Source organism: Coregonus lavaretus (assembly GCF_964263955.1).
Source record: "Coregonus lavaretus genome assembly, chromosome: 30".
NCBI classification, from domain to species: domain Eukaryota; kingdom Metazoa; phylum Chordata; class Actinopteri; order Salmoniformes; family Salmonidae; genus Coregonus; species Coregonus lavaretus.
The window spans coordinates 31,498,233-31,525,903 of record NC_140017.1 but is presented as its reverse complement, the minus strand read 5'-3'; the positions used below and the strand labels follow the sequence as shown (position 1 = coordinate 31,525,903).

Here is a 27,671-nt window from a genome sequence, read left to right as displayed (position 1 = left end):
CCTGCTGGAAGGTGAACCTCCGTCCCAGTCTCAAATCTCTGGAAGACTGAAACAGGTTTCCCTCAATAATTTCCCTGTATTTAGCGCCATCCAGCATTCCTTCAATTCTGACCAGTTTCCCAGTCCCTGCCGATGGAAAAACATCCCCACAGCATGATGCTGCCACCACCATGCTTCACTGTGGGGACGGTGTTCTCGGGGTGATGAGAGGTGTTGGGTTTGCGCCATACATAGCATTTTCCTTGATGGCCAAAAAGCTCAATTTTAGTCTCATCTGACCAGAGTACCTTCTTCCATATGTTTGGGGAGTCTCCCACACATGCCTTTTGGCGAACACCAAACGTGTTTGCTTATTTTTTCCTTTTAAGCTATGGCTTTTTTCTGGCCACTCTTCCGTAAAGCCCAGCTCTGTGGAGTGTACGGCTTAAAGTAGTCCTATGGACAGATACTCCAATCTCTGCTGTGGAGCTTTGCAGCTCCTTCAGGGTTATCTTAGGTCTCTTTGTTACGTCTCTGATTAATGCCCTCCTTGCCTGGTCTGTGAGTTTTGGTGGGCGGCCCTCTCTTGGCAGGTTTGTTTTGGTGCCATATTCTTTCAATTTTTTAATAATGGATGTAATGGTGCTCCATGGGATGTTCAAAGTTTCAGATATTTCTTTATAACCCAACCCTGATCTGTACTTCTCCACAACTTTGTCCCTGACCTGTTTGGAGAGCTCCTTGGTCTTCATGGTGCCGCTTGCTTGGTGGTGCCCCTTGCTTAGTGGTGTTGCAGACTCTGGGGCCTTTCAGAACAGGTGTATATATACTGAGATCATGTGACAGATCATGTGACACTTAGATTGCACACAGGTGGACTTTATTTAACTAATTATGTGACGTCTGAAGGTAATTAGTTGCACCAGATCTTATTTAGGGGCTTCATAGCAAAGGGGGGGAATACATATGCATGCACCATCTTTCCGTTATTTATTTGCTAGTATTTTTTAAAACCAATTTGGACTATTTTGTGTATGTCCATGACATGAAATCCAAATAAAAATCCATTTAAATTACAGGTTGAAATGCAACAAAATAGGAAAAACACCAAGGGGGATGAAATGCAAGGCACTGTACCTCCAAGGTCCTTTCATAGTACTTGATGGTGTCTCTCAACCATATCTAAGCCTTTTACTGAACTGTCTTAGTAGTTACTGCACATGTGAAAAACACACTGACTGCATAATAGAGTAACTTGGCCAGGGGTAAAGCCACCATTTCATCATGCCTGTTACTGGAATCATAAACGTTTTATTTCTGGTTAGGGCATTCCACATTGACTATAACCTCATTCACTAGAAGGGCTGTGTAAAATCCTTGACTAGAGAGAAACTCTCATAAATTCCTATTTACAATATGAAACAAATACACCCTTGTCACAAGGCAGGTCACAGGTTGTCTATCAACAATAGTTGTTGTCTATCAACAATAGTTGTTGTTGAAAGTTAGAAGATGTGGTTGTCAGTTGTAGGACCCAAAAAAGGGACCAACGTTTTTCCTAGTCAAGTCACTATTCTGGAAAAACCCATGTCGCTAGTCACGGATGGGTACATCTGTCACCAAACTAAAGAAAACTTTCTTCACTTTTATCACAATATTTATGATATTCACTTGTCACCACCGTCCCTGTTCATGTCATTAAGAGACAGACTAAATGGATTACTCAGATTAAAAAGAAAGAATGTGTATTAAAGCCATCAGTCAACGCCACATCAATGCGACATTGCTAAATGCCAAACACCGGGAACCCCCCCCCCCCCCCCCCCCCCGGAGACTCTGCATTGCCATAGCAACATCACCTCGTTGACAGGAAAGCAGTTGAAGCTCTATCACGGTCTGGGTCAGTGATTCTCACTGAGGAGGAACAAATATAAGTTTTGAGTTGGACGTTATTCCCCTTTTGTTAGTCAAAAATAGAGTAACATGGTAGTAGTACCCAGAAATATCCAACAGGTGTCAGTCACACCATTTCACAACATGAGGAGCTCCCTTTGTATTTCAGACTCTAACATGATGTTCAGAGGTTTCTTAGGCTGCATTTACACAGGCAGCCCAATTCTGATATTTTTCCACTAATTTATCTTTTGACCAATCACATCCGATCTTTTCGCATCAGATTTATTTCAAATCTGATTGGTCTAAAGACCAATTAGTTGGGAAAATATCAGAATTGGGCTGCCTGGCCTTACTGATAGAGAAACGGTATAACCTTTTGAATAAAGCCTAAATACATTGCTCCCCTCTTCAGCTAGTTGTTCTGCCTTCTTGGTAAAGGAACTGTGTTCACTTAACGTGAATGTCAGGGAGATTCTAAGAATGGGTGTTCAGATCTACAATAGTCCTGCGTTTTGGGAGAATGACACCTGATGCATACCTGAATACGTTACAGGTGTGTGTTTGTTACAGGTGAACATTTACAGAGTGTGTGTGTGTGTGTGTTCTAGGTGGTTCTGGGAAGGTGTATAGGAGCCCAATGTATAAGATGATGATGGAGGAAGGTCTAGTGTCCAGAGATGAGAAGTCTGTTAACCCTGTGTGACAGGGTAGCCAGTGGTGACAGATAGCCCATTGCCAACTCTCTAGCCCCTCTCACAGCTAAGTCCTGCCCAATCCCCCAATATACACTCCGCTTAGTGTGTATCTTGGTTAGGGACCGGGACCCAAGTGATCTGTGTGTATCTTACTGTCTCTCTCTTTCTCTGGGTAAAGTGAAGACCGGGTGTGTGTGTGTTTGTTCATTTCCTGGATGAGTGACTTTGGCGTGTGTGGATGACTAACTGCAGTGTGGTGTGTGTGTCCCTCTATGGATGAGTGACATTGTAATGTGTGTGTTTCTCTATGTGTGTGTCTGGTTGAGTGACCTTGTTGTGTGTGTGTGTGTGTACACTTCTGTGTATTGTGCATCAGTGACCCGTTGGCTAATCCCATTCTGCTATAGCAGCTTATGTATTTATTACTGGCTGAATAATTATATTAATTTAAGTCTGCCTCCCTCTTTTGTTCTGCTATCTCCAGCCTGCAGCCTGGTGTGTGTGTGTGGAAGCTGCAGTCCCACAAGGCTCTCTCCATATCTTTGCTTTTTATTCTTCTGCTTTTCAGCCCCCCATATGGCTTTTACTTGTGTGTGAGAGAATGTGGTATTGTTTCTCTCTCTCGCGTCTCGTCTCCTCCCTAGCTTCCCCTCGGACTGTTTCATTCTCTCTCTCCCCCCCACACACTTGCTGGCTCGTAGTACTAGTCTCTTGTCCAGACATTGAGGCAACAAGTCCACCAGACATTGAGGCAACAAGTCCAACATTCTCAGTCTGTCTGTCCTCTCCCTCTCTCCCTCCGTCTCATACCTCTGTTCCCTTGCTATCACCCCACTGCAGAGTGCCTGGCCTTAGCTCTCTCTGTCAATCCTCCCTTTATTTGCTCGCTATCTCTCTACCACAGAGATCTCTCTCTCTCTAGTTGCCCCTCTCTGTCTGTCTCTGTCTTTCCATGGCAGTAGTGTGGTGAGTGTTCTTGTCCACTGTGGTAGGCTGTAGAACGCTCCAAATGTCCTTCACCCTTCTACCCTTACTACCACTGGTCCTGTCCCTGCCAACACACAGGGAGAGAGATGGACAAGGTTCATGTTATGTTGCCCATGTCCTCTGTAATCCTGTGGACCCCAGGAAGAGTAGCTGCTGCATGAACAACAGCTAATGGGGATCCTAATAAAGGAAAAAACATAAACATGTTTTCAAAAGGGGTGTAGTAGAGACAGACTGAACGATGGAGAGTGTGGTAGGTAGTGAGTGAGTGAAAGAATGAGAGAGGGAGAGGAGATCTACAGGCCTTGTTAGCTATTGATCCCATTTAATACTCCTCAGCCACAGCCTAGCCCCCAGGGAGCACTTAACCATCAGAGATTCTCTGTCTGTGTGTGTATGGCGCTCTCTCTCCCTCCCTTCTCTGTCTCTGTGTGTGTGTGTGGTGCTCTCTCTGCCCCCCTCCCCTCTGTAGTTGGTTCTGAAGCTTATTTAAAAGATATGAAAATAAATGATAAAAGGACATGAACGTATGAATAAACAAATGAGAGTATGAATGAGGTGATCAACAAACGAGGGAAAGAACAGAGGAGGTGTGGAATGAGAATGAGCGTCCAGTCTCCAGGCTCTCTTACTCATTTAACTGCATTCCCCTCCTCTTAAAAAACCTATTTTCTTCTGTCAGGTGCTTTACTTCGTTCTGAGTCGCTCTGGATAAGAGCGTCTGCTAAAATGACTAAAAATCTTTTTTTCCATGGCAGCGCTCATTCCAGCTTCATGATCCCATCAATAATCTGCATTATGGGATGGAGGGGACACCAGGACGCACACACACACTCAAAAATAACCGTATACACACATGCTTATACAAATGCATAGCCTACACAGACATGTTAATAAAAATGCCCATATGAAAGTACCCAAATGTGCATGAACACACACAAATGCACACATTCTCTCCTCCTCTGCTCTCCCTCTCTGCATGGCTGTCACCTCTTGATGATGGCTTTGTTTTGGAGTGCAGGTTTGAAAATGTCAAGCGCGTGCAGATTTATACTGCACCTGCCACACGTCACAGGAATTAATAACCAGGCCATAGCACTGACCAGCTCCATTGCGTGCGCACACACACAAAACAGAGTAACTTTCAATGGTCCAACCAACACACGCGCATACACTCATGAGTGTTATTTTCTCACGACTCAGTGTGTGTGTGTGTGTGTGTGTGCTGCTTTTGGATAGGATCATTGAACGTGGATCACTATTAAGAATATGTCAGAGAGCCTGATTAAAGCAATGGCTCATAAACGTTTAACTGCGGCACCCGTCTCATAACAATCGCACACACACACACTAAACACACACACAAACCAAATCATTGGCATTTCCTAATTTTCGGTGGTGATATTAATTTATCTTGTGCTTGTGTGGCGCTATCTGGGTTTCAGTGTGAAAAAAAAATGGTGTGTGGCTGGACGGAACAATATTTAATAGGGCCATGATGATAAGTATTAAAACCAGAGGACCTAAAAGAAAACGTGAAGAGAGAGAGAGAGAGAGAGAGAGAGAGAGAGAGAGAGAGAGATGTAAGGAGAGAGAGAGAGAGAGAGAGAGAGAGAGATGTAAGGAGAGAGAGAGAGAGAGAGAGAGAGAGAGATGTAAGGAGAGAGAGAGAGAGAGAGAGAGAGAGAACACTGGGGTGGCAGCGAGGGGGGGGAGAGAATGGACACTGGGGTGGGCGAGGGGGGAGAGAATGGACACTGGGGTGGGCGGCGAGGGGGGGAGAGAATGGACACTGGGGTGGGCAGCGCGGCGAGGGGGGAGAGAGAATGGACAATGGGGTGGGCAGCGCAGCGAGGGGGGAGAGAGAATGGACACTGGGGTGGGCAGCAAGGGGGGAGAGAATGGACAATGGGGTGGGCAGCAAGGGGGGGAGAGAGAATGGACACGGGTGGGGAGAGATTGAAAGTGAGAGGGGTAGAAAGACAGATGGTGAAATGGAGGGTGATTGGGGGTGGGAGAAAGAGAAGAATGTTGAAAAGGAGGAAATAGTGGTTGATTAGGGAGTAGAGGGAGATGCAGTGCATTCAGAAAGTATTCAGACCCTTTTTCCACATTTTGTTACGTTACAGCCTTATTATAAAATGGATTAATTTTTGTTTTAATCCCCATTCATCTACACACAATACCCCATAATGGCCAAGTGAAAACAGGTTTTTAGAAATTGTCGCAAATGTATTAAAATAAAAAAAACAAATGCCTTATTTACATAAGTGTTCAGACCCTTTGCTATGAGACTCGAAATTGAGCTCAGGTGCATCCTGTTTCCATTGATCATCCTTGAGATGTTTCTACAACTTGATTGGAGTCCACCTGTGGTAAATTCGATTGGACGTGATTTGGAAAGGCACACACCTGTCTATGTAAGGTCCCACAGTTGACAGTGCATGTCAAAGCAAAAACCAAGCCATGACGTCGAAGGAATTGACCGTAGAGCTCCGAGACAGGATTGTGTCGAGGCACAGATCTGGGGAAGGGTACCAAAAAATATCTGCAGCATTGAAGGTCGCCAAGAACACGGTCGCCTCCATCATTCTTAAATGGAAGAAGTTTGGAACCACCAAGACTCTTCCTAGAGCTGGTCGCCCGGCCAAACTGAGCAATCGGGGGAGAAGGGCCTTGGTCAGGGAGGTGACCAAGAACCTGATGATCACTCTGACAGAGCTCCGAAGTTCATCTGTGGAGATGGGAGAACCTTCCAGAAGGACAACAGTCTCTGCAGCACTCCACCAATCAGGCTTTTATGGTAGAGTGGCCAGACGGAAGCCACTCCTCAGTAAAAGGCACATGACAGCCCGCTTGGAGTTTGCCAAAAGGCACGTAAAGGACCCAGAACATGAGAAACAAGATTCTCTGGTCTGATGAAATCAAGATTGAACACTTTGGTCTGAATACCAAGCGTCATGTCTGGAGGAGACCTGACACCATCCCTACGGTGAAGCATGGTGCTGGCAGCATCATACTGTGGGGATGTTTTTCAGCGGCAGGGACTGGGAGTCTAGTCAGGATCGAGGGAAAGATGAACGGAGCAAAGTACAGAGACCCTTGATGAAAACCTGCTACAGAGCACTCAGGACCTCCGACTGGGGCAAAGGTTCACCTTCCAACAGGACAACGACCCTAAGCACACAGCCAAAACAATGCAGGATTGGCTTTGGGATAAGTCTCTGAATGTCATTGAGTGGCCCAGCCCGGACTTGAACCCGATCAAACATCTCTGGAGAGACCTGAAAATAGCTGTGCAGCGACGCTCCCCATCCAACCTGACAGAGGATCTGCAGAGAGGAATGGGAGAAACTCCCCAATACAGGTGTGCCAAGCTTATAGCATCATACCCAAGAAGAATCGAGGGTGTAATCGCAGCCAAAGGTGCTTCAACAATGTACTGAGTAAAGGGTCTGAACACTTATGGAAATGTAATATTTCAGTTTTTATTCTTTATACATTTCCAAAAATGTATAACCCGTTTTTGCTTTGTCATAATGGGGTATTGTGTGTAGATTGAGAGAAAAAAACAATTTTATCCATTTTAGAATAAGGCTGTAACGTAAAGTGTTACAATTTACTCTTCATAGGTAACACAATCTGATTTCTCTCTCATCCTCTCTCAGTATTCTCCTCCAGAGGGACTACAGTTTCTTGCGGGACATTAATGTGTGGAACCCGTTTGTGACCGTCGGCGTGTACTCCTCCACCATGTCTGCTGCCATGAGTAACCTGATAGGGGCCTCTCGCATCCTCTACGCCCTGGCACGGGACGACCTCTTTGGTGGGTACACCTATGTCCTCTTCTCTCGTTCTCCCCCTCTCCCTCATTATTTTTCTTTATAGCTTCTTCTCTCTCCCCTCTCACTGGCATTGTGTGTGGATAGGGGAGATTAATAGCAGTATTAAGCAGGGTTCCCCTGTAGTGGGCAGCTGGAGCAGAGCAGGGGAGATGACTCAACCATACTGAACTAGACTGAACCAAACTGACAGTTACTCAGCTCTGGATTGCTAGCAGTGCCTTTCAGGGGTTAAAAATAAATGTTAGCTTATGGGTTTTGTCTTCTTTGCCTAGTTGACTGTTTGATTGAAGGTGTTTGTGACTTCAAATGAAGTTCTTATTGTGTGTGTGTGTCATTCATACCTGGTGCATGCTGCTTCACCTTGCCACTGTCCTACACCCACTGGCTAATATAGTGTAACACACATGTACACACCTCTTCATCTCACCCAGTTTTAAAATGATCTGCTTTGTCTTCCCTCCCTCTCCTCTCCTCTCTCTCCTCTCCCCTTCTCCATCCCCTGTTCTTGGCTGCATTGATTTGAGTTGAAAGTCTCCTAATTTAATTCATTTCATGTATCAACTGTGAAATGTGGTCCTAAACTTTAATTCCCTCCATCTTGCTCCTTCTTGACCTCACTCTTGCTCTCACATATTCTCTCTCGCCCTCTCTCTGCAGGCACGGCGTTGTCTCCAGCTAAGAAGACATCTCGCAATGGGAACCCCTGGGTGTCTGTCCTCCTCTCCTGGTTCCTAGTACAGGTAAGACAATGGGAACCCCTGGTGTCGGTCCTCCTCTCCTGGTTCCTAGTACAGGTAAGACAATGGGAACCCCTGGTGTCGGTCCTCCTCTCCTGGTTCCTAGTACAGATAAGACAATTGGAACCCCTGGTGTCGGTCCTCCTCTCCTGGTTCCTAGTACAGGTAAGACAATGGGAACCCCTGGTGTCGGTCCTCCTCTGCTGGTTCCTAGTACAGGTAAAACAATGGGAACCCCTGGTGTCGGTCCTCCTCTCCTGGTTCCTAGTACAGGTAAGACAATGGGAACCCCTGGTGTCGGTCCTCCTCTCCTGGTTCCTAGTACAGGTAAGACAATGGGAACTCCTGGTGTCGGTCCTCCTCTCCTGGTTCCTAGTACAGGTAAGACAATGGGAATCCCTGGTGTCGGTCCTCCTCTCCTGGTTCCTAGTACAGGTAAGACACAGAGGAGAGGATAGGTCTGATTTCACCTGCTCAATAATCTCTGATCAGGTCAGATGAAGGAAAGGTAGATGGAGAAAGATAAATGGAGAGAGGAGAAAGGAGAACGGTAGATGGAGAGAGGAGAAAGATAGATGGAGAAAGGTAGATGGAGAGAGGAGAAAGGTAGATGGAGAGAGGAGAAAGGTAGATGGAGAGAGGAGAAGGGAAGTCATTTGAGAGTACTGAGAAATGGCCAAGACATAGTGAGAAAGGGAGACGAGGGGTGAGAGAGGAGGCAAGAGATGGGAGGGTAAAGATACAAAGAGGAGAGAGCTCTATTAATGACTGGCTAGTCACTCTTCTAGAAGGGAGGGTTGAAGGCTAAATGGCTCGTCTTTCTCTCTTCCTCTCTCATCCCTCGCTCCGCTTCTCCACTGGAGTGGGGGAGTAATTAGAGGGAATCGTTAGCCTGAATCAGAGCTCATTGACTCCCTAGTCCTCTCCCTCTTTTTCTATTGCTCTCTCTCTCTGCCATTTGAATGATTCACTGATGACACAAGTGTGATAATCTAATCTCACTCCATATTAATCTCACAGACGAGAGAAAGGGAGCGAGCGAGGGCAGGAAGGAGGGTGAAAGAAGGGGGTAGAAAAAGAACAAGTCATGCATCAATTCAAACTGATCCAGATTATATTTGAGAAACAGGGAGACCATGACACTGATTTTGAAGCCCCTCAATCTTTTTGATCTGACCTTTAGTAAAGGGCTATGTGATGGTAGTGATAACTCAGCCTCTCAGAATAGCGTGATGTTTACTTGGACTGGACATACACCATGAAGACAACTGACCTGATCTCTCACACACAGGTGATCGTGTGGTGCAGTGGCAGGCCCAGAAGTTGCCCATGCTGGCCTGAGGCAGAGAGCTCAGTTAATAGCTAATTAATGCTGTTGTAAAAGAGCGTCTCAGGAGAGAACTGGGGAATCTGACTCTCACTGACTTGGTGTTGTGGAGGTCAGAGGAGAAACCATTCCTCCCCTCCATCCTCCCTCTCTCGCTCTGTCCCTCTCCTTCCCGTCAATGAAACAGGTTCATTAATCACAATTTTCTATTTGTTCTCTCTCCTTCTCTCCATCTGTAGTTGGTGTTGTTCACAGGGAAGTTGAACACCATCGCCAGCATTGTAACCATCTTCTTCCTGCTGGTCTATGCAGCTGTGGACCTGGCCTGTCTGGCTCTGGAGTGGGCCTCAGCTCCTAACTTCAGGTACTAAATCAAATCACATTTTATTTATCACATGCGCCGAATAAAACTGGTGAAGACTTTACAGTGAAATGCTTCCTTACGAACCTTTTCACAACGATGCAGAGTTAAAAAAAAATATATAAAAAAATAATAACAAATGAAATAGTAACTAACATGAGAAATAAAATAAAGTACACAAGAATGGTGCTATACTGTATGCAGGAAGTACAGGTACCAGATCAATGTGCAGAGGTATGCGGCACTTGAGGTAGATACAGTGGGGAGAACAAGTATTTGATACACTGCCGATTTTGCAGGTTTTCCTACTTACAAAGCATGTAGAGGTCTGTAATTTTTTTGCAATAAAATGCAAATTAATTACTTAAAAATCATACAATGTGATTTTCTGGATTTTTGTTTTAGATTCCGTCTCTCACAGTTGAAGTGTACCTATGATAAAAATTACAGACCTCTACATGCTTTGTAAGTAGGAAAACCTGCAAAATCGGCAGTGTATCAAATACTTGTTCTCCCCACTGTATGTACATGAAGGCAGCGTAATGTGACTAGGCATCAGGATAGATAATAATACGAGTAAAATAAAGAACAGAGTGTGTGTGTGTGTGTACAGTGCATTTGGGAAGTATTCAGAAACCTTGACTTTTTCCAAATTTTGTTACGTTACAGCCTTATTCTAAAATGGATAAAACAGGTTTTTATTTACATACACTACCGGTCAAAAGTTTTAGAAAACCTCCTCATTCAAGGGGTTTTCTTTATTTTTACTATTTTCTACATTGTAGGAAAATAATAATGAAGACATCAAAACTATGAAATAACACATATAGAATCATGTAGTAACCCAAAAGTGTTAAACAAATCAAAATATATTTTGTATTTGAGATTCTTCAAATAGCCACCCCTTTGCCTTGATGACAGCTTTGCTCTCTCTCTCTGTCTCCCCTCCATCTCTCGGTCTCCCCCTCCATCTGTCTCCCCTCAATCTCTCTCTGTCTCCCCTCCATCGCTACCTTCTCTGTCTCCCCTCCATCTCTCTCTCCCTTCCATCTCTCTCTCCCTTCCATCTCTCTCCCCTCTCCCTTCATCTCTCTCTCCCTTCCATCTCTCTCTCCCCTCTCTCCCTTCCATCTCTCTCTCCCCTCTCTCCCTTCCATCTCTCTCCCCTCTCTCCCTTCCATCTCTATCTCCCCTCTCTCCCCTTCCTCTCTGTCTCCCCTCTCTCTCTGTCTCCCTCTCTCTCTGTCTCCCTCTCTCTGTCTCCCTTCCATCTCTCTTGCTGTCTCCCCTCTCTCTCTCTTGCTGTCTCCCCTCTCTCTCTTGCTGTCTCCCCTCTCTCTCTCGCTGTCTCCCCTCTCTCTCTTGCTGTCTCCCCTCTCTCTCTCTTGCTGTCTCCCCTCTCTCTCTTGCTGTCTCCCCTCTCTCTCTCTTGCTGTCTCCCCTCTCTCTCGCTCTCTCTCTCCCGTCTCTCTCTCTCCCGTCTCTCTCTCTCTCCCCTCTCTGTCTCCCCTCTCTCTCTCTCTCTCCCCTCTCTCTCCCCCCCTCTCTCTCCTCTCTCTGTCTCCCTCTCTCTGTCTCCCCTCCATCTCTCTTGCTGTCTCCCCTCTCGCTCTTGCTGTCTCCCCTCTCTCTCTTGCTGTCTCCCCTCTCTCTCTCGCTGTCTCCCCTCTCTCTCTCGCTGTCTCCCCTCTCTCTCTTGTTGTCTCCCCTCTCTCTCTCTTGCTGTCTCCCCTCTCTCTCTCTTGCTGTCTCCCCTCTCTCTCTCTTGCTGTCTCCCCCCTCTCTCTCGCTCTCTCTCTCTCTCCCCCCCTCTCTCTCTCCCCTCTCTCTCTCCTCTCTCTCCCCTCCATCTCTCTCTCCCCTCCATCTCTCTCTCCCCTCCATCTCTCTCTGTCTCCCCTCCATCTCTCTGTCTCCCCTCCATCTCTCTGTCTCCCCTCCATCTCTCGCTCTCCTTCTCCTCTCCATCTCTCCCCTCCATCTCTCTCTCTCCCCTCCATCTCTCTCTCTCCCCTCTCTGTCTCCCCTCCATCTCGCCCCTCTGTCTCCCCTCCATCTCTCGCCTCTGTCTCGCCTCCATCTCTCGCCTCTGTCTCCCCTCCATCTCTCCCCTCCATCTCCCCTCATCTGTCTCCCCTCATCTCTCTGTCTCCCTCAATCTCTCCCCTCTCTGTCTCGCCTCTGTTTCGACTCCATCTCTCCCCTCTCTGTCTCGCCTCCATCTCTCCGTCTCGCCTCCATCTCTCCCCTCCATCTCTCCCATCTGTCTCCCCTCCATCTCTCCCACTCCCCTCATCTCTCTCCCCTCCGTCTCTCCCCTCCATCTCTCCTTCTGTCTCCCCTCATCTCTCTGTCTCCCCTCATCTCTCTCTCCCCTCATCTCTCTCTGCATCTCTCTCCCCTCCATCTCTCTCTCTGTATCTCTCTCCCCTCCATCTCTCTCTCTGTATCTCTCTCCCCTCCATCTCTCTCTCTGTATCTCTCTCCCCTCCATATCTCTCTCCCCTCCATCTCTCTCTCTCCCCTCCATCTCTCTCTCTCTGTCTCCCCTCCATCTCTCGCTCTCTCTGTCTCCCCTCCATCTCTGTCTCCCCTCTCTCTCCCGCTCTCTGTCTCCCCTCTCTCTCCCGCTCTCTGTCTCCCCTCTCTCTCCCGCTCTCTCCGTCTCCCCGCTCTCTCCGTCTCCCCTCTCTCTCCCGCTCTCTCAGTCCCCTCCATCTCTCTGTCTCCCCTCCATCTCTCTGTCTCCCCTCCATCTCTCTGTCTCCCCTCCATCTCTCTGTCTCCCCTCCATCTCTCTCTCTCTCTCTGTCTCCCCTCCATCTCTCCCCTCTCTGTCTCCCCTCCATCTCGCCCCTCTCTGTCTCCCCTCCATCTCGCCCCTCTCTGTCTCCCCTCCATCTCTGTCTCCCCTCTCTCTCCCGCTCTCTGTCTCCCCTCTCTCTCCCGCTCTCTGTCTCCCCTCTCTCTCCTGCTCTCTCTCCCGCTCTCTCCGTCTCCCCTCTCTCTCCCCTCCATCTCTCTCTCCCCTCCATCTCTCTCTCCCCTCCATCTCTCTCTCTCCCCTCATCTCTCTGTCTCCCCTCATCTCTCTGTCTCCCTTCATCTCTCTCTCCCCTCCATCTCTCTCTCTGTATCTCTCTCCCCTCCATCTCTCTCTGTATCTCTCTCCCCTCCATCTCTCTCTCTGTATCTCTCTCCCCTCCATCTCTCTCTCTGTATCTCTCTCCCCTCCATCTCTCTCTCTGTATCTCTCTCCCCTCCATCTCTCTCCCCTCCATCTCTCTCTCTGTATCTCTCTCCCCTCCATCTCTCTCTCTGTATCTCTCTCCACTCCATCTCTCTCTCTGTATCTCTCTCCCCTCCATCTCTCTCTCTGTATCTCTCTCCCCTCTCTCTCCCCTCCGTCTCCCCCCTCTCTCTCTCCCCTCCCTCTCCCCTCTCTCTCCCCTCCATCTCCCCCCTCTCTCCCCTCCGTCTCCCCTCTCTCTCCCCTCCGTCTCCCCTCTCTCTCCCCTCCGTCTCCCCTCTCTCTCCCCTCCGTCTCCCCTCTCTCTCCCCTCCGTCTCCCCTCTCTCTCCCCTCCGTCTCCCCTCTCTCTCCCCTCCGTCTCCCCTCCCCTCCGTCTCCTCTCTCTCCCCTCCATCTCTCTCTCCCCTCCATCTCTCTCTCTCCCCTCCATCTCTCTCTCCTCTCCATCTCTCTCTCCCCTTCATCTCTCTCTCCATCTCTCTCTCTCCCCTCCATCTCTCTCTCTCCCCTCCATCTCTCTCTCTCTCTCTCTCCCCTCCATCTCTCGCTCTCTGTCTCCCCTCCATCTCTCGCTCTCTGTCTCCCCTCCATCTCTCGCTCTCCTCCTCTCCATTTCTCTCCCCTCCATCTCTCTCTCCCCTCCATCTCTATCTCTCCCCTCTCTGTCTCCCCTCCATCTCTCCCCTCTGTCTTCCCTCCATCTCGCCCCTCTCTGTCTCCCCTCCATCTCTCCCATCTGTCTCCCCTCATCTCTCTCTGTCTCCCTTCATCTCTCTCCTCTCGGTCTCCCCTCCATCTCTCTCTCCCCTCATCTCTCCTTCTGTCTCCCCTCATCTCTCTGTGTCTCCCCTCATCTCTCTGTCTCCCTTCATCTCTCTCTCCCCTCATCTCTCTCTCTGTATCTCTCTCCCCTCCATCTCTCTCTCTGTATCTCTCTCCCCTCCATCTCTCTCTCTGTATCTCTCGCCCCTCCACCTCTCTCTCTGTATCTCTCCCCCCTCCATCTCTCTCTCTCTGTATCTCTCTCCCCTCCATCTCTCTCTCTCTCTGTATCTCTCTCCCCTCCATCTCTCTATCTCTCTGTATCTCTCTCCCCTCCATCTCTCTCTCTCTGTATCTCTCTCCCCTCCATCTCTCTCTCTCTCTGTATCTCTCTCCCCTCCATCTCTCTCTCTCTCTGTATCTCTCTCCCCTCCATCTCTCTATCTCTCTGTATCTCTCTCCCCTCCATCTCTCTCTCTCTGTATCTCTCTCCCCTCCATCTCTCTCTCTGTATCTCTCTCCCCTCCATCTCTCTCTCTCTGTATCTCTCTCCCCTCCATCTCTCTCTCTCTCTCTGTATCTCTCTCCCCTCCATCTCTCTCTCTCTCTGTATCTCTCTCCCCTCCATCTCTCTCTCTCTCTGTATCTCTCTCCCCTCCATCTCTCTATCTCTCTGTATCTCTCTCCCCTCCATCTCTCTCTCTCTGTATCTCTCTCCCCTCCATCTCTCTCTCTGTATCTCTCTCCCCTCCATCTCTCTCTCTGTATCTCTCTCCCCTCCATCTCTCTTGCTCTCTCTCTCCCCTCCATCTCTCGCTCTCTGTCTCCCCTCTCTCTCCCCTCTCTCCCCTCCATCTCTCTCTCTCCCCTCATCTCTCTCTCTCTCCCCTCCATCTCTCTCTCTCCTCTCCATCTCTCTCTCCTCTCCATCTCTCTCCCCTCTCCATCTCTCTCTCCTCTCCATCTCTCTCCCCTCTCCATCTCTCTCTCTCCATCTCTCTCTCTCCCCTCCATCTCTCGCTCTGTCTCCCCTCCATCTCTCTCTCTCCCCTCCATCTCTCGCTCTCCCCTCCATCTCTCGCTCTCTGTCTCCTCTCGCTCTCTGTCTCCCCTCCATCTCTCGCTCTCTGTCTCCCCTCCATCTCTCGCTCTCTGTCTCCCCTCCATCTCTCGCTCTCTGTCTCCCCTCCATCTCTCGCTCTCTGTCTCCCCTCCATCTCTCGCTCTCTGTCTCCCCTCCATCTCTCGCTCTCTGTCTCCCCTCCATCTCTCGCTCTCTGTCTCCCCTCCATCTCTCGCTCTCTGTCTCCCCTCCATCTCTCGCTCTCTGTCTCCCCTCCATCTCTCGCTCTCTGTCTCCCCTCCATCTCTCTCCCCTCTCCATCTCTCTCCCCTCTCCATCTCTGTCTCCCCTCCATCTCTCTCTGTCTCCCCTCCATCTCTCTCTGTCTCCCCTCCATCTCTCTCTGTCTCCCCTCCATATCTCTCTCTCCCTTCCATCTCTCTCTCCTCTCCATCTCTCTCCCCCCTCCATCTCTCTCTCCCCTCCATCTCTCCCCTCTCTGTCTCCCCTCCATCTCTAGCTCTCTGTCTCCCCTCCATCTCTCGCTCTCTGTCTCCCCTCCATCTCTCGCTCTCTGCCTCCAGCTCTCGCTCTCTGTCTCCCCTCCATCTCTCTCTGTCTCCCCTCCATCTCTCTGTCTGTCTCCCCTCATCTCTGTCTGTCTCCCCTCTCTCTCTCCCCTCCATCTCTCCCCTCTCTCTGTCTCCCCTCCATCTCTCTCTTTCTCCCCTCCATCTCTCCCTTCCAACTCTCCCCTCCATCTCTCTGTCTGTTCCCCCTCCACCTCTCTGTCTGTTCCCCCTCCATCTCTCCCTTCCAACTCTCCCCTCCATCTCTCTGTCTGTTCCCCCTCCACCTCTCTGTCTGTCTCCCCTCATCTGTCTGTCTCCCCTCATCTGTCTGTCTCCCCTCCATATCTCTCTCTGTCTCCCATCCACCTGTCTCCCCTCCATCTCTCTGTCTGTCTCTCTCCCCCCCTCATCTCTCTCTCTTTCTCCCCTCCATCTCTCTCTCTCTCTTTCTCCCCTCCATCTCTCTCTCTCTCTCTGTCTCCCCTCCATCTCTCTGTCTCCCCTCCATCTCTCTCTCTCGGTCTCTTCTCCATCTCTCTCTCAGCTCCATCTCTCCTCCTCATCTCTCTACCTCCTGCGCTCTGTCTGTCTCCCCTCCATCTCTCTGTCTGTCTCCCCTCCATCTCTCTGTCTGACTCCCCTCCATCTCTCTGTCTGACTCCCCTCCATCTCTCTGTCTGTCTCCCCTCCATCTCTCTGTCTGTCTCCCCTCCATCTCTCTGTCTGTCTCCCCTCCATCTCTCTGTCTGTCTCCCCTCCATCTCTCTGTCTGTCTCCCCTCCATCTCTCTGTCTGTCTCCCCTCCGTCTCTCTGTCTGTCTCCCCTCCGTCTCTCTCTCTGTCTCCCCTCCGTCTCTCTCTCTGTCTCCCCTCAGTCTCTCTCTCCATTCCGTCTCTCTCTCTCTGACTACTTTCCGTCTCTCGCTCTCTCTCCCCTCTATCTCTCGCTCTCTCTCTCCCCTCTATCTCTCGCTCTCTCTCTCCCCTCCATCTCTCGCTCTCTCTCTCCCCTCCATCTCTCGCTCTCTCTCTCTCTCTCGAGTCCATCTCTCGCTCTCTCTCGAGTCCATCTCTCGCTCTCTCTCTCCCCTCCATCTCTCGCTCTCTCTCTCCCCTCCATCTCTCGCTCTCTCCCTCCCCTCCATCTCTCGCTCTCTCCCTCCCCTCCATCTCGCTCTGTGTCCCCTCCATCTCTCTCTGTCTCCCCTCCGTCTCTCTCTCCGTCTCCCCTCCGTCTCTCTCTCTGTCTCCCCTCCATCTCTCTCTGACTACTTTCCGTCTCTCGCTCTCTCTCTCTCCCCTCCATCTCTCGCTCTCTCTCTCCCCTCCATCTCTCGCTCTCTCTCTCCCCTCCAGCTCTCGCTCTCTCTCTCTCTCCCATCCATCTCTCTCTCTCTCTCCCCTCCATCTCTCTATCTCAGTCTCCCCTCCATCTCGCTCTCTGTCTCCCCTCCATCTCTCTCTCTCGGTCTCCCCTCCATCTCACTCTGTCTCCTCTCCATCTCTCTCTCCCCTCCCCATCTCTCTCTCCCCTCCATCTCTCTCTTTCTCTCTGTCTCCTCCATATCGCTCTCTATCTCAGGCTCCCCTCCATCTCACTCTCTGTCTCCCCTCCATCTCTCTCTCTCTCTCGGTCTCCCCTCCATCTCTCTCTCACTCCCCTCCATCTCTTTCGGTCTCCTCTCCATCTCTCTCTCTGTCTCCCCTCCATCTCTCTCTTTCTCTCTGTCTCCTCCATCTCGCTCTCTCTATCTCAGGCTCCCCTCCATCTCACTCTCTCTCTCTCTCGGTCTCCCCTCCATCTCTCTCTCTCTCTCTCTCTCCCATCCATCTCTCTCTCTCTCTCTCTCCCCTCCATCTCTCTATCTCAGTCTCCCCTCCATCTCGCTCTCTCTCGCTCTCTGTCTCCCCTCCATCTCTCTCTCTCGGTCTCCCCTCCATCTCACTCTGTCTCCTCTCCATCTCTCTCTCCCCTCCATCTCTCTCTTTCTCTCTGTCTCCTCCATCTCGCTCTCTCTATCTCAGGCTCCCCTCCATCTCACTCTCTGTCTCCCCTCCATCTCTCTCTCACTCCCCTCCATCTCTTTCGGTCTCCTCTCCATCTCTCTCTCTCTGTCTCCCCTCCATCTCTCTCTTTCTCTCTGACTCCTCCATCTCGCTCTCTCTATCTCAGGCTCCCCTCCATCTCACTCTCTCTCTCTCGGTCTCCCCTCCATCTCTCTCTCACTCCCCTCCATCTCTTTCGGTCTCCTCTCCATCTCTCTCTCTCTGTCTCCCCTCCATCTCTCTCTTTCTCTGTCTCCCCTCCATCTCTCTCTTTCTCGCTGTCTCCCCTCCATCTCTCAATTCAATTCAATTTTTCAATTTAAGGGCTTTATTGGCATGGGAAACGTGTGTTAACATTGCCAAAGCAAGTGAAGTAGATAGTAAACAAAAGTGAAATAAACAATAAATATTAACAGTAAACATTACACTCAGAAGTTTCAAAAGAATAAAGACATTTCAAATGTCATATTATGTGTATATATACAGTGTTGTAACAATGTGCAAATAGTTAAAGTACAAATGGGAAAATAAATAAACATAAATATGGGTTATATTTACAATGGTGTTTGTTCTTCACTGGTTGCCCTTTTCTTGTGGCAACAGGTCACAAATCTTGCAGCTGTGATGGCACACTGTGGTTTTTCACCCAGTAGATAAGGGAGTTTATCAAAATTGGGTTTGTTTTCGAATTCTTTGTGGATCGCTGTAATCTGAGGGAAATATGTGTCTCTAATATGGTCATACATTTGGCAGGAGGTTAGGAAGTGCAGCTCAGTTTCCACCTCATTTTGTGGGCAGTGTGCACATAGCCTGTCTTCTCTTGAGAGCCAGGTCTGCCTACGGCGGCCTTTCTCAATAGCAAGGCTATGCTCACTGAGTCTGTACATAGTCAAAGCTTTCCTTAAGTTTGGGTCAGTCACAGTGGTCAGGTATTCTGCCACTGTGTACTCTCTGTTTAGGGCCAAATAGCATTCTAGTTTGCTCTGTTTTTTTGTTTGTTCTTTCCAATGTGTCAAGTAATTCTCTTTTTGTTTTCTCATGATTTGGTTGGGTCTAGTTGTGTTGTTGTTGTTGTCCTGGGGCTGTGTGGGGTCTGTTTGTGTTTGTGAACAGAGCCCCAGGACAAGCTTACTTAGGGGACTCTTCTCCAAGTTCATCTCTCTGTAGGTGATGGCTTTGTTATGGAAGGTTTGGGAATCGCTTCCTTTTAAGTGGTTATAGAATTTAACGGCTCTTTTCTGGATTTTGATAATTAGCGGGTATTGGCCTAATTCTGCTCTGCATGCATTATTTGGTGTTTTACGTTGTACACGGAGGATGATTTTGCAGAATTCTGCATGCAGAGTCTCAATTTGGTGTTTGTCCCATTTTGTGAATTCTTGGTTGGTGAGCGGACCTCAGAACCATAAAGGGCAATGGGTTCTATAACTGATTCAAGTATTTTTAGCCAGATCCTAATTGGTATGTCAAATTTTATGTTCCTTTTGATGGCATAGAAGGCCCTTCTTGCCTTGTCTCTCAGATCGTTCACAGCTTTGTGGAAGTTACCTGTGGCGCTGATGTTTAGGCCGAGGTATGTATAGTTTTTTGTGTGCTCTAAGGCAACGGTGTCTAGATGGAATTTGTATTTGTGGTCCTGGCAACTGGACCTTTTTTGGAACACCATTATTTTTGTCTTATTGAGATTTACTGTCAGGGCCCAGGTCTGACAGAATCTGTGCAGAAGATCTAGGTGCTGCTGTAGGCCCTCCTTGGTTGGTGACGGAAGCACCAGATCGTCAGCAAACAGAAGACATTTGACTTCAGATTCTAGTAGGGTGAGGCCGGGTGCTGCAGACTGTTCTAGTGCCCTCGCCAATTCGTTGATATATATGTTGAAGAGTGTGGGGCTTAAACTGCATCCCTGTCTCACCCCACGGCCCTGTGGAAAGAAATGTGTATGTTTTTTGCCAATTTTAACCGCACACTTGTTGTTTGTGTACATGGATTTTATAATGTCATATGTTTTTCCCCCAACCCCACTTTCCATCAATTTGTATTGCAGACCCTCATACCAAATTGAGTCAAAAGCATTTTTGAAATCAACAAAGCATGAGAAGACTTTGCCTTTGTTTTGGTTTGTTTGTTTGTCAATTAGGGTGTGCAGGGTGAATACGTGGTCTGTCGTACGGTAATTTGGTAAAAAGCCAATTTGACATTTGCTCAGTACATTGTTTTCACTGAGGAAATGAACTAGTCTGCTGTTAATGATAATGCAGAGGATTTTCCCAAGGTTGCTGTTGACTCATATCCCACGGTAGTTATTGGGGTCAAATTTGTCTCCACTTTTGTGGATTGGGGTGATCAGTCCTTGGTTCCAGATATTGGGGAATATGCCAGAGCTAAGGATGATGTTAAAGAGTTTAAGTATAGCTAATTGAAATTTGTGGTCTGTATATTTTATCATTTCATTGAGGATACCATCAACACCACAGGACTTTTTGGGTTGGAGGGTTTGTATTTTGTCCTGTAGTTCATTCAATGTAATTGGAGAATCCAGTGGGTTCTGGTAGTCTTTAATAGTTGATTCTAAGATTTGCATTTGATCATGTATATTTTTTTGCTGTTTGTTCTCTGTTATAGGGCCAAAAAGATTGGAGAAGTGGTTTACCCATACATCTCCGTTTTGGATAGATAGCTCTTCGTGTTGTTGTTTGTTTAGTGTTTTCCAATTTTCCCAGAAGTGGTTAGAGTCTATGGATTCTTCAATTACATTGAGCTGATTTCTGACATGCTGTTCCTTCTTTTTTCGTAGTGTATTTCTGTATTGTTTTAGTGATTCACCATAGTGAAGGCGTAGGCTCAGGTTTTCTGGGTCTCTATGTTTTTGGTTGGATAGGTTTCTCAATTTCTTTCTTAGGTTTTTGCATTCTTCATCAAACCATTTATCACTGTTATTACTTTTCTTTGGTTTTCTGTTAGAGATTTTTAGATTTGATAGGGAAGCTGAGAGGTCAAATATACTGTTTAGGTTTTCTACTGCCAAGTTTACACCTTCACTATTACAGTGGAACGTTTTGTCCAGGAAGTTGTCTAGAATGGATTGAATTTGTTGTTTCCTAATTTTTTTTTGGTAGGTTTCAACACTACTTTCCTTCCATCTATAGCATTTCTTAATATTATTCAGATCTTTTGGCTTTGATGCCTCATGATTGAGTATTGCTCTGTTCAAGTAGACTGTGCTTTTGCTGTGGTCTGATAGGGGTGTCAGTGGGCTGACTGTGAACGCTCTGAGAGACTCTGGGTTGAGGTCAGTGATAAAGTAGTCTACAGTACTACTGCCAAGAGATGAGCTATAGGTGTACCTACCATAGGAGTCCCCTCGAAGCCTACCATTGACTATGTACATACCCAGTGTGCGACAGAGCTGCAGGAGTCGTGACCCATTTTTGTTGGTTATGTTGTCGTAGTTGTGCCTAGGGGGGCATATGGGGGAGGGAATGCTGTCACCTCCAGGTAGGTGTTTGTCCCCCTGTGTGCTGAGGGTGTCAGGTTCTTGTCCAGTTCTGGCATTTAGGTCGCCACAGACTAGTACATGTCCCTGGGTCTGGAAATGATTGATTTCCCCCTCCAGGATGGAGCAACTGTCTTCATTAAAGTATGGGGATTCTAGTGGGGGGATATAGGTAGCACACAGGAGGACATTTTTCTCAGTTGAGATAATTTCCTTTTGAATTTCTAACCAAATGTAAAATGTTCCTGTTTTGATTAATTTAATAGAGTGAGTTAGGTATGCTCTATACCAAATTAGCATACCCCCTGAGTCCCTTCCCTGTTTCACACCTGGTAGTTTGGTGGATGGGACTACCAGCTCTCTGTAACCTAGAGGGCAACCAGTGGGTCCGTCTCCTCTATACCATGTTTCTTGTAGGATGACAATGTCTGTATTTCCGATTTCTTTGGTGAAGTCCAGATTCCTGCTCTTTAGGCCAAAGGCAGATGACCTCAGGCCTTGGATATTCCAGGATGAAATAGTGAAGGCTTTGTGTTCCATAAAGTGTTTAATGTTGTTGGTTGTGTGGTTTGGCCTCAGGCCAGTAATTGTGAGCAGAGCCTGCTGAGCATCTGGTACATGCCATTGGCTTGGGCTAGTGTAAGAGTGGGTGTTGGGCCTGTTTGCCTGCTCACGGACTGGGCGTATGTGTGACTTTCATGTTGAGGCCCTCTTTGTGGGAGTGGGGGGCTTGGGGTGGGTAGGAGGGGCATAGGTCTGATCTGAGGGGCCCTAAATCTCTCTCTAGGTCTCCCCTCCATCTCTCTGTCTCCTCTCCATCTCTCTCTCTCTCGGTCTCCCCTCCATCTCTCTCTCTCTCTCTCTCTCTCTCTCTCTCTCTCTCTCTCTCTCTCTCTCTCTCTCTCTCTCTCTCTCTCTCTCTCTCTCTCTCTCTCTCTCTCTCTCTCTCTCTCTCTCTCTCTCTCGGTCTCCTCTCTTTGTCTCCTCCATCTCTGTCTCTCTCTCTCTCCCCTCCACCTCCTCTGGTTCTCTCTCCTCTTCCTTTCACACACATGCTCTCTCTGATGGTTAGAATATGTTGAGTGTGTTAGTGTTCCACAGTGTGTGCCAGCTGGGTGTCGTGGCCATGTGCTAATTAAGACATAAACTGGCCACTGCTCCCAGCTGCACATCTGAGAGGGACTGAAGATAAGTGTGGGTGTTGAATACAGTGAATCCTCAAATGTTGATGTATGCTAGGGCTGCACAATTCATCAAATTTTAATCGAAATTGCGATATAGACATGTGCAATATCCACATAGCACACACCGAGACCCACCCACCCCCTTTCACTCAAGCAGGCAGCACAGTTCAGTTAGGCTTAGAGCAAATATTACCTAGATAATCATATCGTGCAGCTCTAATGTATGCTGTTAATGATGTGTGACTGGGTTGGTGTATGGACACGTGTACCACAACACATTTTTCATAAAGGGGAAACTATCTCTAGAAGTTCCTGCATCCCTGTACTTCTCTGTCCATATATGTGCTTGTTCATGTGTCAAGGGTATATAAAGTTATATATAGTTAACCAAACTTTTCTCTCTCTCCGTATCTCCCTCCCTATTGGCCGACGGGGTTCGGCTGGGGACTAATAAGGCGCATGGTTGGCTGGCTGCTGTGGTGCACTTCCTTAATTATATTAGCCTGTTGCTGCTGCTGTTGTCGCAGGGCGGGTTCTGGGTGTTGTTTGTGTTCCCTGCACCTCTTTCCAGGCGAAAATCATTTAAAGCCATTTAGCGCTGCTCTCCCCTGAGAACTGCTCTGCAATTAGCATAACTAATTTAGCAGAAATATTTCCTCTTTCCCCTAAATTTGGCACACGGGTGTTTAGCTGATGGGGGAGGGGCTGCTAAATGATGATGTAGCGGAAGAGCTGTCTGCTTGTTAAGTGTGTGTGTGAGAGAAAAGAGTGTAAAGTGGTGTGTGAAAATCTGTGTGTTGTTTTTAACTGTGTCCCCTGAACATGTCCACTGTGTCCAACACACTCCTCTTCATCTTTCTGAGTGTGTGTGTGTGTGTAAAGGGGCGGTTGGCTGCAGCTTTATCAGTAAATGGGGCAGTATGTTCTACTACTGATGGGACTGACTACTGGGTTTACACTAGAGGAGAGGGCTGAGTGGCTTAGACACACACACAGGCTATGTTTTTGGGTAAGACTTGAAGGCCAGGCTCTGTTATTAACATGCAGTGAGTCTGAGTGTATTCTGTCACTCTTAGCGTACGTTTTGTGAAGGTTACTCTAATTACAGTGAGATACCCTTCTGAATGATATGACTGACGTAGTACAGTTATGTCCTCTCTAATCATGACGTGTCTTTTGGCTGGCCGCCGGGTCCCCTCTCTCTCCCTAAGTACTTGATGGTGGACATTTTTGTTTTTCGCTGATGTCAGCAAAGTGACATCACTCAATGGGAAATGATTGGGATGTGGGCGAGGAGAGAGGGGGGAGACATGGGGAGTGCCAGCGATACACTGCCACTAATGAGAGAGGGATTACAGAGACAAGGAGAGCAAAAGAAATGCAGAGGGAGGGAGAGAGGGAGAGCAGGTAGGGTTTTAACATAATGACACTCACCAGCAGGGGAGAGAGAGAGGGAGAACGGATTGGGTTTTAACATAATGACACTCTCCAGCAGGGAGGGAGAGAGGGAGAGCAGATAGGGTTTTAACATAATGACACTCTCCAGCAGGGGAGGGAGAGAGGGAGAGCAGGTAGGGTTTTAACATAATGACACTCTCCAGCAGGGAGGGAGAGAGGGAGAGCAGGTAGGGTTTTAACATAATGACACTCTCCAGCAGGGGAGGGAGAGAGGGAGAGCAGGTAGGGTTTTAACATAATGACACTCTCCAACAGGGGAGGGAGAGAGGGAGAGCAGGTAGGGTTTTAACATAATGACACTCTCCAACAGGGGAGGGAGAGAGGGAGAGCAGGTAGGGTTTTAACATAATGACACTCTCCAACAGGGAGGGAGAGAGGGAGAGCAGGTAGGGTTTTAACATAATGACACTCTCCAGCAGGGGAGGGAGAGAGGGAGAGCAGGTAGGGTTTTAACATAATGACACTCTCCAGCAGGGAGGGAGAGAGGGAGAGCAGGTAGGGTTTTAACATAATGACACTCTCCAGCAGAAAGGGAGAGCAGGTAGGGTTTTAACATAATGACACTCTCCAGCAGGGAGGGAGAGAGGGAGAGCAGGTAGGGTTTTAACATAATGACACTCTCCAGCAGGGGAGAGAGAGAGGGAGAGCAGGTAGGGTTTTAACATAATGACACTCTCCAGCAGGGAGGGATAGAGGGAGAGCAGGTAGGATTTTAACATAATGACACTCTCCAGCAGGGGAGGGAGAGAGGGAGAGCAGGTAGGGTTTTAACATAATGACACTCTCCAACAGGGAGGGAGAGAGGGAGAGCAGGTAGGGTTTTAACATAATGACACTCTCCAGCAGGGGAGGGAGAGAGGGAGAGCAGGTAGGGTTTTAACATAATGACACTCTCCAGCAGGGAGGGAGAGAGGGAGAGCAGGTAGGGTTTTAACATAATGACACTCTCCAGCAGAAAGGGAGAGCAGGTAGGGTTTTAACATAATGACACTCTCCAGCAGGGAGGGAGAGAGGGAGAGCAGGTAGGGTTTTAACATAATGACACTCTCCAGCAGGGAGGGAGAGAGGGAGAGCAGGTAGGGTTTTAACATAATGACACTCTCCAACAGGGGAGGGAGAGAGGGAGAGCAGGTAGGGTTTTAACATAATGACACTCTCCAGCAGGGAGGGATAGAGGGAGAGCAGGTAGGATTTTAACATAATGACACTCTCCAGCAGGGGAGGGAGAGAGGGAGAGCAGGTAGGGTTTTAACATAATGACACTCTCCAACAGGGAGGGAGAGCAGGTAGGGTTTTAACATAATGACACTCTCCAACAGGGAGGGAGAGCAGATAGGGTTTTAACATAATGACACTCTCCAGCAGGGAGGGAGAGAGGGAGAGCAGGTAGGGTTTTAACATAATGACACTCTCCAACAGGGAGGGAGAGCAGATAGGGTTTTAACATAATGACACTCTCCAGCAGGGAGGGAGAGAGGGAGAGCAGGTAGGATTTTAACATAATGACACTCTCCAGCAGGGGAGGGAGAGAGGGAGAGCAGGTAGGGTTTTAACATAATGACACTCCAACAGGGAGGGAGAGCAGGTAGGGTTTTAACATAATGACACTCTCCAGCAGGGAGGGAGAGAGGGAGAGCAGATAGGGTTTTAACATAATGACACTCTCCAGCAGGGAGGGATAGAGGGAGAGCAGGTAGGGTTTTAACATAATGACACTCTCCAGCAGGGAGGGAGAGAGGGAGAGTAGGTAGGGTTTTAACATAATGACACTCCAGCAGGGAGGGAGAGAGGGAGAGCAGGTAGGGTTTTAACATAATGACTCTCTCCAGCAGGGAAGGAGAGAGGGAGAGCAGGTAGGGTTTTAACATAATGACACTCTCCAGCAGGGAGGGAGAGAGGGAGAGCAGGTAGGGTTTTAACATAATGACACTCTCCAGCAGGGAGGGAGAGAGGGAGAGCAGGGACGGTTTTAACATAATGACACTCTCCAGCAGGGAGGGAGAGAGGGAGAGCAGGTAGGGTTTTAACATAATGACACTCTGCAGCAGGGGAGGGAGAGAGGGAGAGCAGATAGGGTTTTAACATAATGACACACTCCAGCAGAGAGAGGGAGAGCAGGTAGGGTTTTAACATAATGACACTCTCCAACAGGGGAGGGAGAGAGGGAGAGCAGGTAGGGTTTTAACATAATGACACTCTCCAGCAAGGAGGGAGAGAGGGAGAGCAGGTAGGGTTTTAACATAATGACACTCTCCAGCAGGGAGGGAGAGAGGGAGAGCAGGTAGGGTTTTAACATAATGACACTCTCCAGCAGGGAGGGAGAGAGGGAGAGCAGGTAGGGTTTTAACATAATGACACTCTCCAGCAGGGAGGGAGAGCAGGTAGGGTTTTAACATAATGACACTCACCAGCAGGGGAGAGAGAGAGGGAGAACGGATTGGGTTTTAACATAATGACTCTCTCCAGCAGGGAGGGAGAGAGGGAGAGCAGGTAGGGTTTTAACATAATGACACTCTCCAGCAGGGAGGGATAGAGGGAGAGCAGGTAGGGTTTTAACATAATGACACTCTCCAGCAGGGGAGGGAGAGAGGGAGAGCAGGTAGGGTTTTAACATAATGACACTCTCCAGCAGGGGAGAGAGAGAGGGAGAACGGATTGGGTTTTAACATAATGACTCTCTCCAGCAGGGAGGGAGAGAGGGAGAGCAGGTAGGGTTTTAACATAATGACACTCTCCAGCAGGGAGGGATAGAGGGAGAGCAGGTAGGGTTTTAACATAATGACACTCTCCAGCAGGGGAGGGAGAGAGGGAGAGCAGGTAGGGTTTTAACATAATGACACTCTCCAGCAGGGAGGGAGAGTGTCATTGCGAGAGAGAGGGGGGTTGGGGGGTTAAGATTGAAAAGTAAACATTGAGGGTGACAAATTATGGGAAATTGGCGATAAAACTAATGGAAAGTGGGGAGAGAAAGTTAGAGCTAATAGTAGGGGCAAAGAAGAGCCATTTCACTCCTCTGGTGATAGAGAGAACGGAAAAGGAGAGAAGGATAACGACTGCACCTGTCTTCTCTTTCTCTTTCCCATCACGTTTTAGCGTGGGCTACGTAGCATTTAGCGCTCGGGTGCATTCCACTCTGTTAATGAAGCTGTCTTTTAGCATAGCCTAGCACTCCCTGCTGGGCCCGGGCCTGTTCATTTGGATGGAAATTACAGTAACTAGCCTTAATAGCTGTTTATCTGCCCTAAGATGTTATTGCAGGAGATTAGGGTCACTACGTGATCAATGACCCTACCTTTGTCTGCACCTGCCCACGTGGGGGAGCTCAGGCATGACACACACACACATGCATCACACATACACACGCTCACCCTCACTGACACACACACACACACTGGTACTGTGTATATATACAGTACCAGTTAAAAGTTTGGACACACCTACTCATATAAGGGTTTTTCTTTATTTTTCCTATTTTATACATTGTAGAATAATAGTGAAGACATCAAAACTATGAAATAACACATGGAATCATGTAGTAACCAAGAAAGTGTTAAACAAATCAAAATATATTTGATTCTTCAAAGTAGCCACCTTTGCCTTGATGACAGCTTTGCACACTCTTGGCATTCTCTCAACCAGCTTCACCTGGAATGCTTTTCCAAAAGTCTTGAAGGAGTTCCCACATATGCTGAGCACTTGTTAGCTGCTTTTCCTTCACTCTGCGGTCCAACTCATCCCAAACCATCTCAATTGGGTTGAGGTCGAGTGATTGTGGAGGCCAGGTCATCTGATGCAGCACTCCATCACTCTCCTTCTTGGTCAAATAGCCCTTACACAGCCTGGAGGTGTGTTGGGTCATTGTCCTGTTAAAAAACAAATGATAGTCCCACTAAGCGCAAACCAGATGGGATGGCGTATCGCTGCAGAATGCTGTGGTAGCCATGCTGGTTAAGTGTGCCTTGAATTCTAAATAAATCATTGACAGTGTCACCAGCAAAACACCATCACACCTCC

General features: G+C 48.3%; 1 protein-coding gene across 1 annotated transcript in view; it reads left to right on the top strand.

Annotated features, from left to right (window-relative positions):
- Positions 1–27,671, top strand: part of LOC311106023 (solute carrier family 12 member 9-like) — a 56,536-nt gene that overhangs the window by 9,734 nt on the left and 19,131 nt on the right. Inside the window, exons 7-9 of the mRNA XM_084148293.1 lie at positions 7,226–7,383; positions 8,060–8,142; positions 9,706–9,830. Coding sequence (XP_084004419.1) covers positions 7,226–7,383; positions 8,060–8,142; positions 9,706–9,830 — 366 coding nt within the window. The remainder of the gene's footprint in view (positions 1–7,225; positions 7,384–8,059; positions 8,143–9,705; positions 9,831–27,671) is intronic.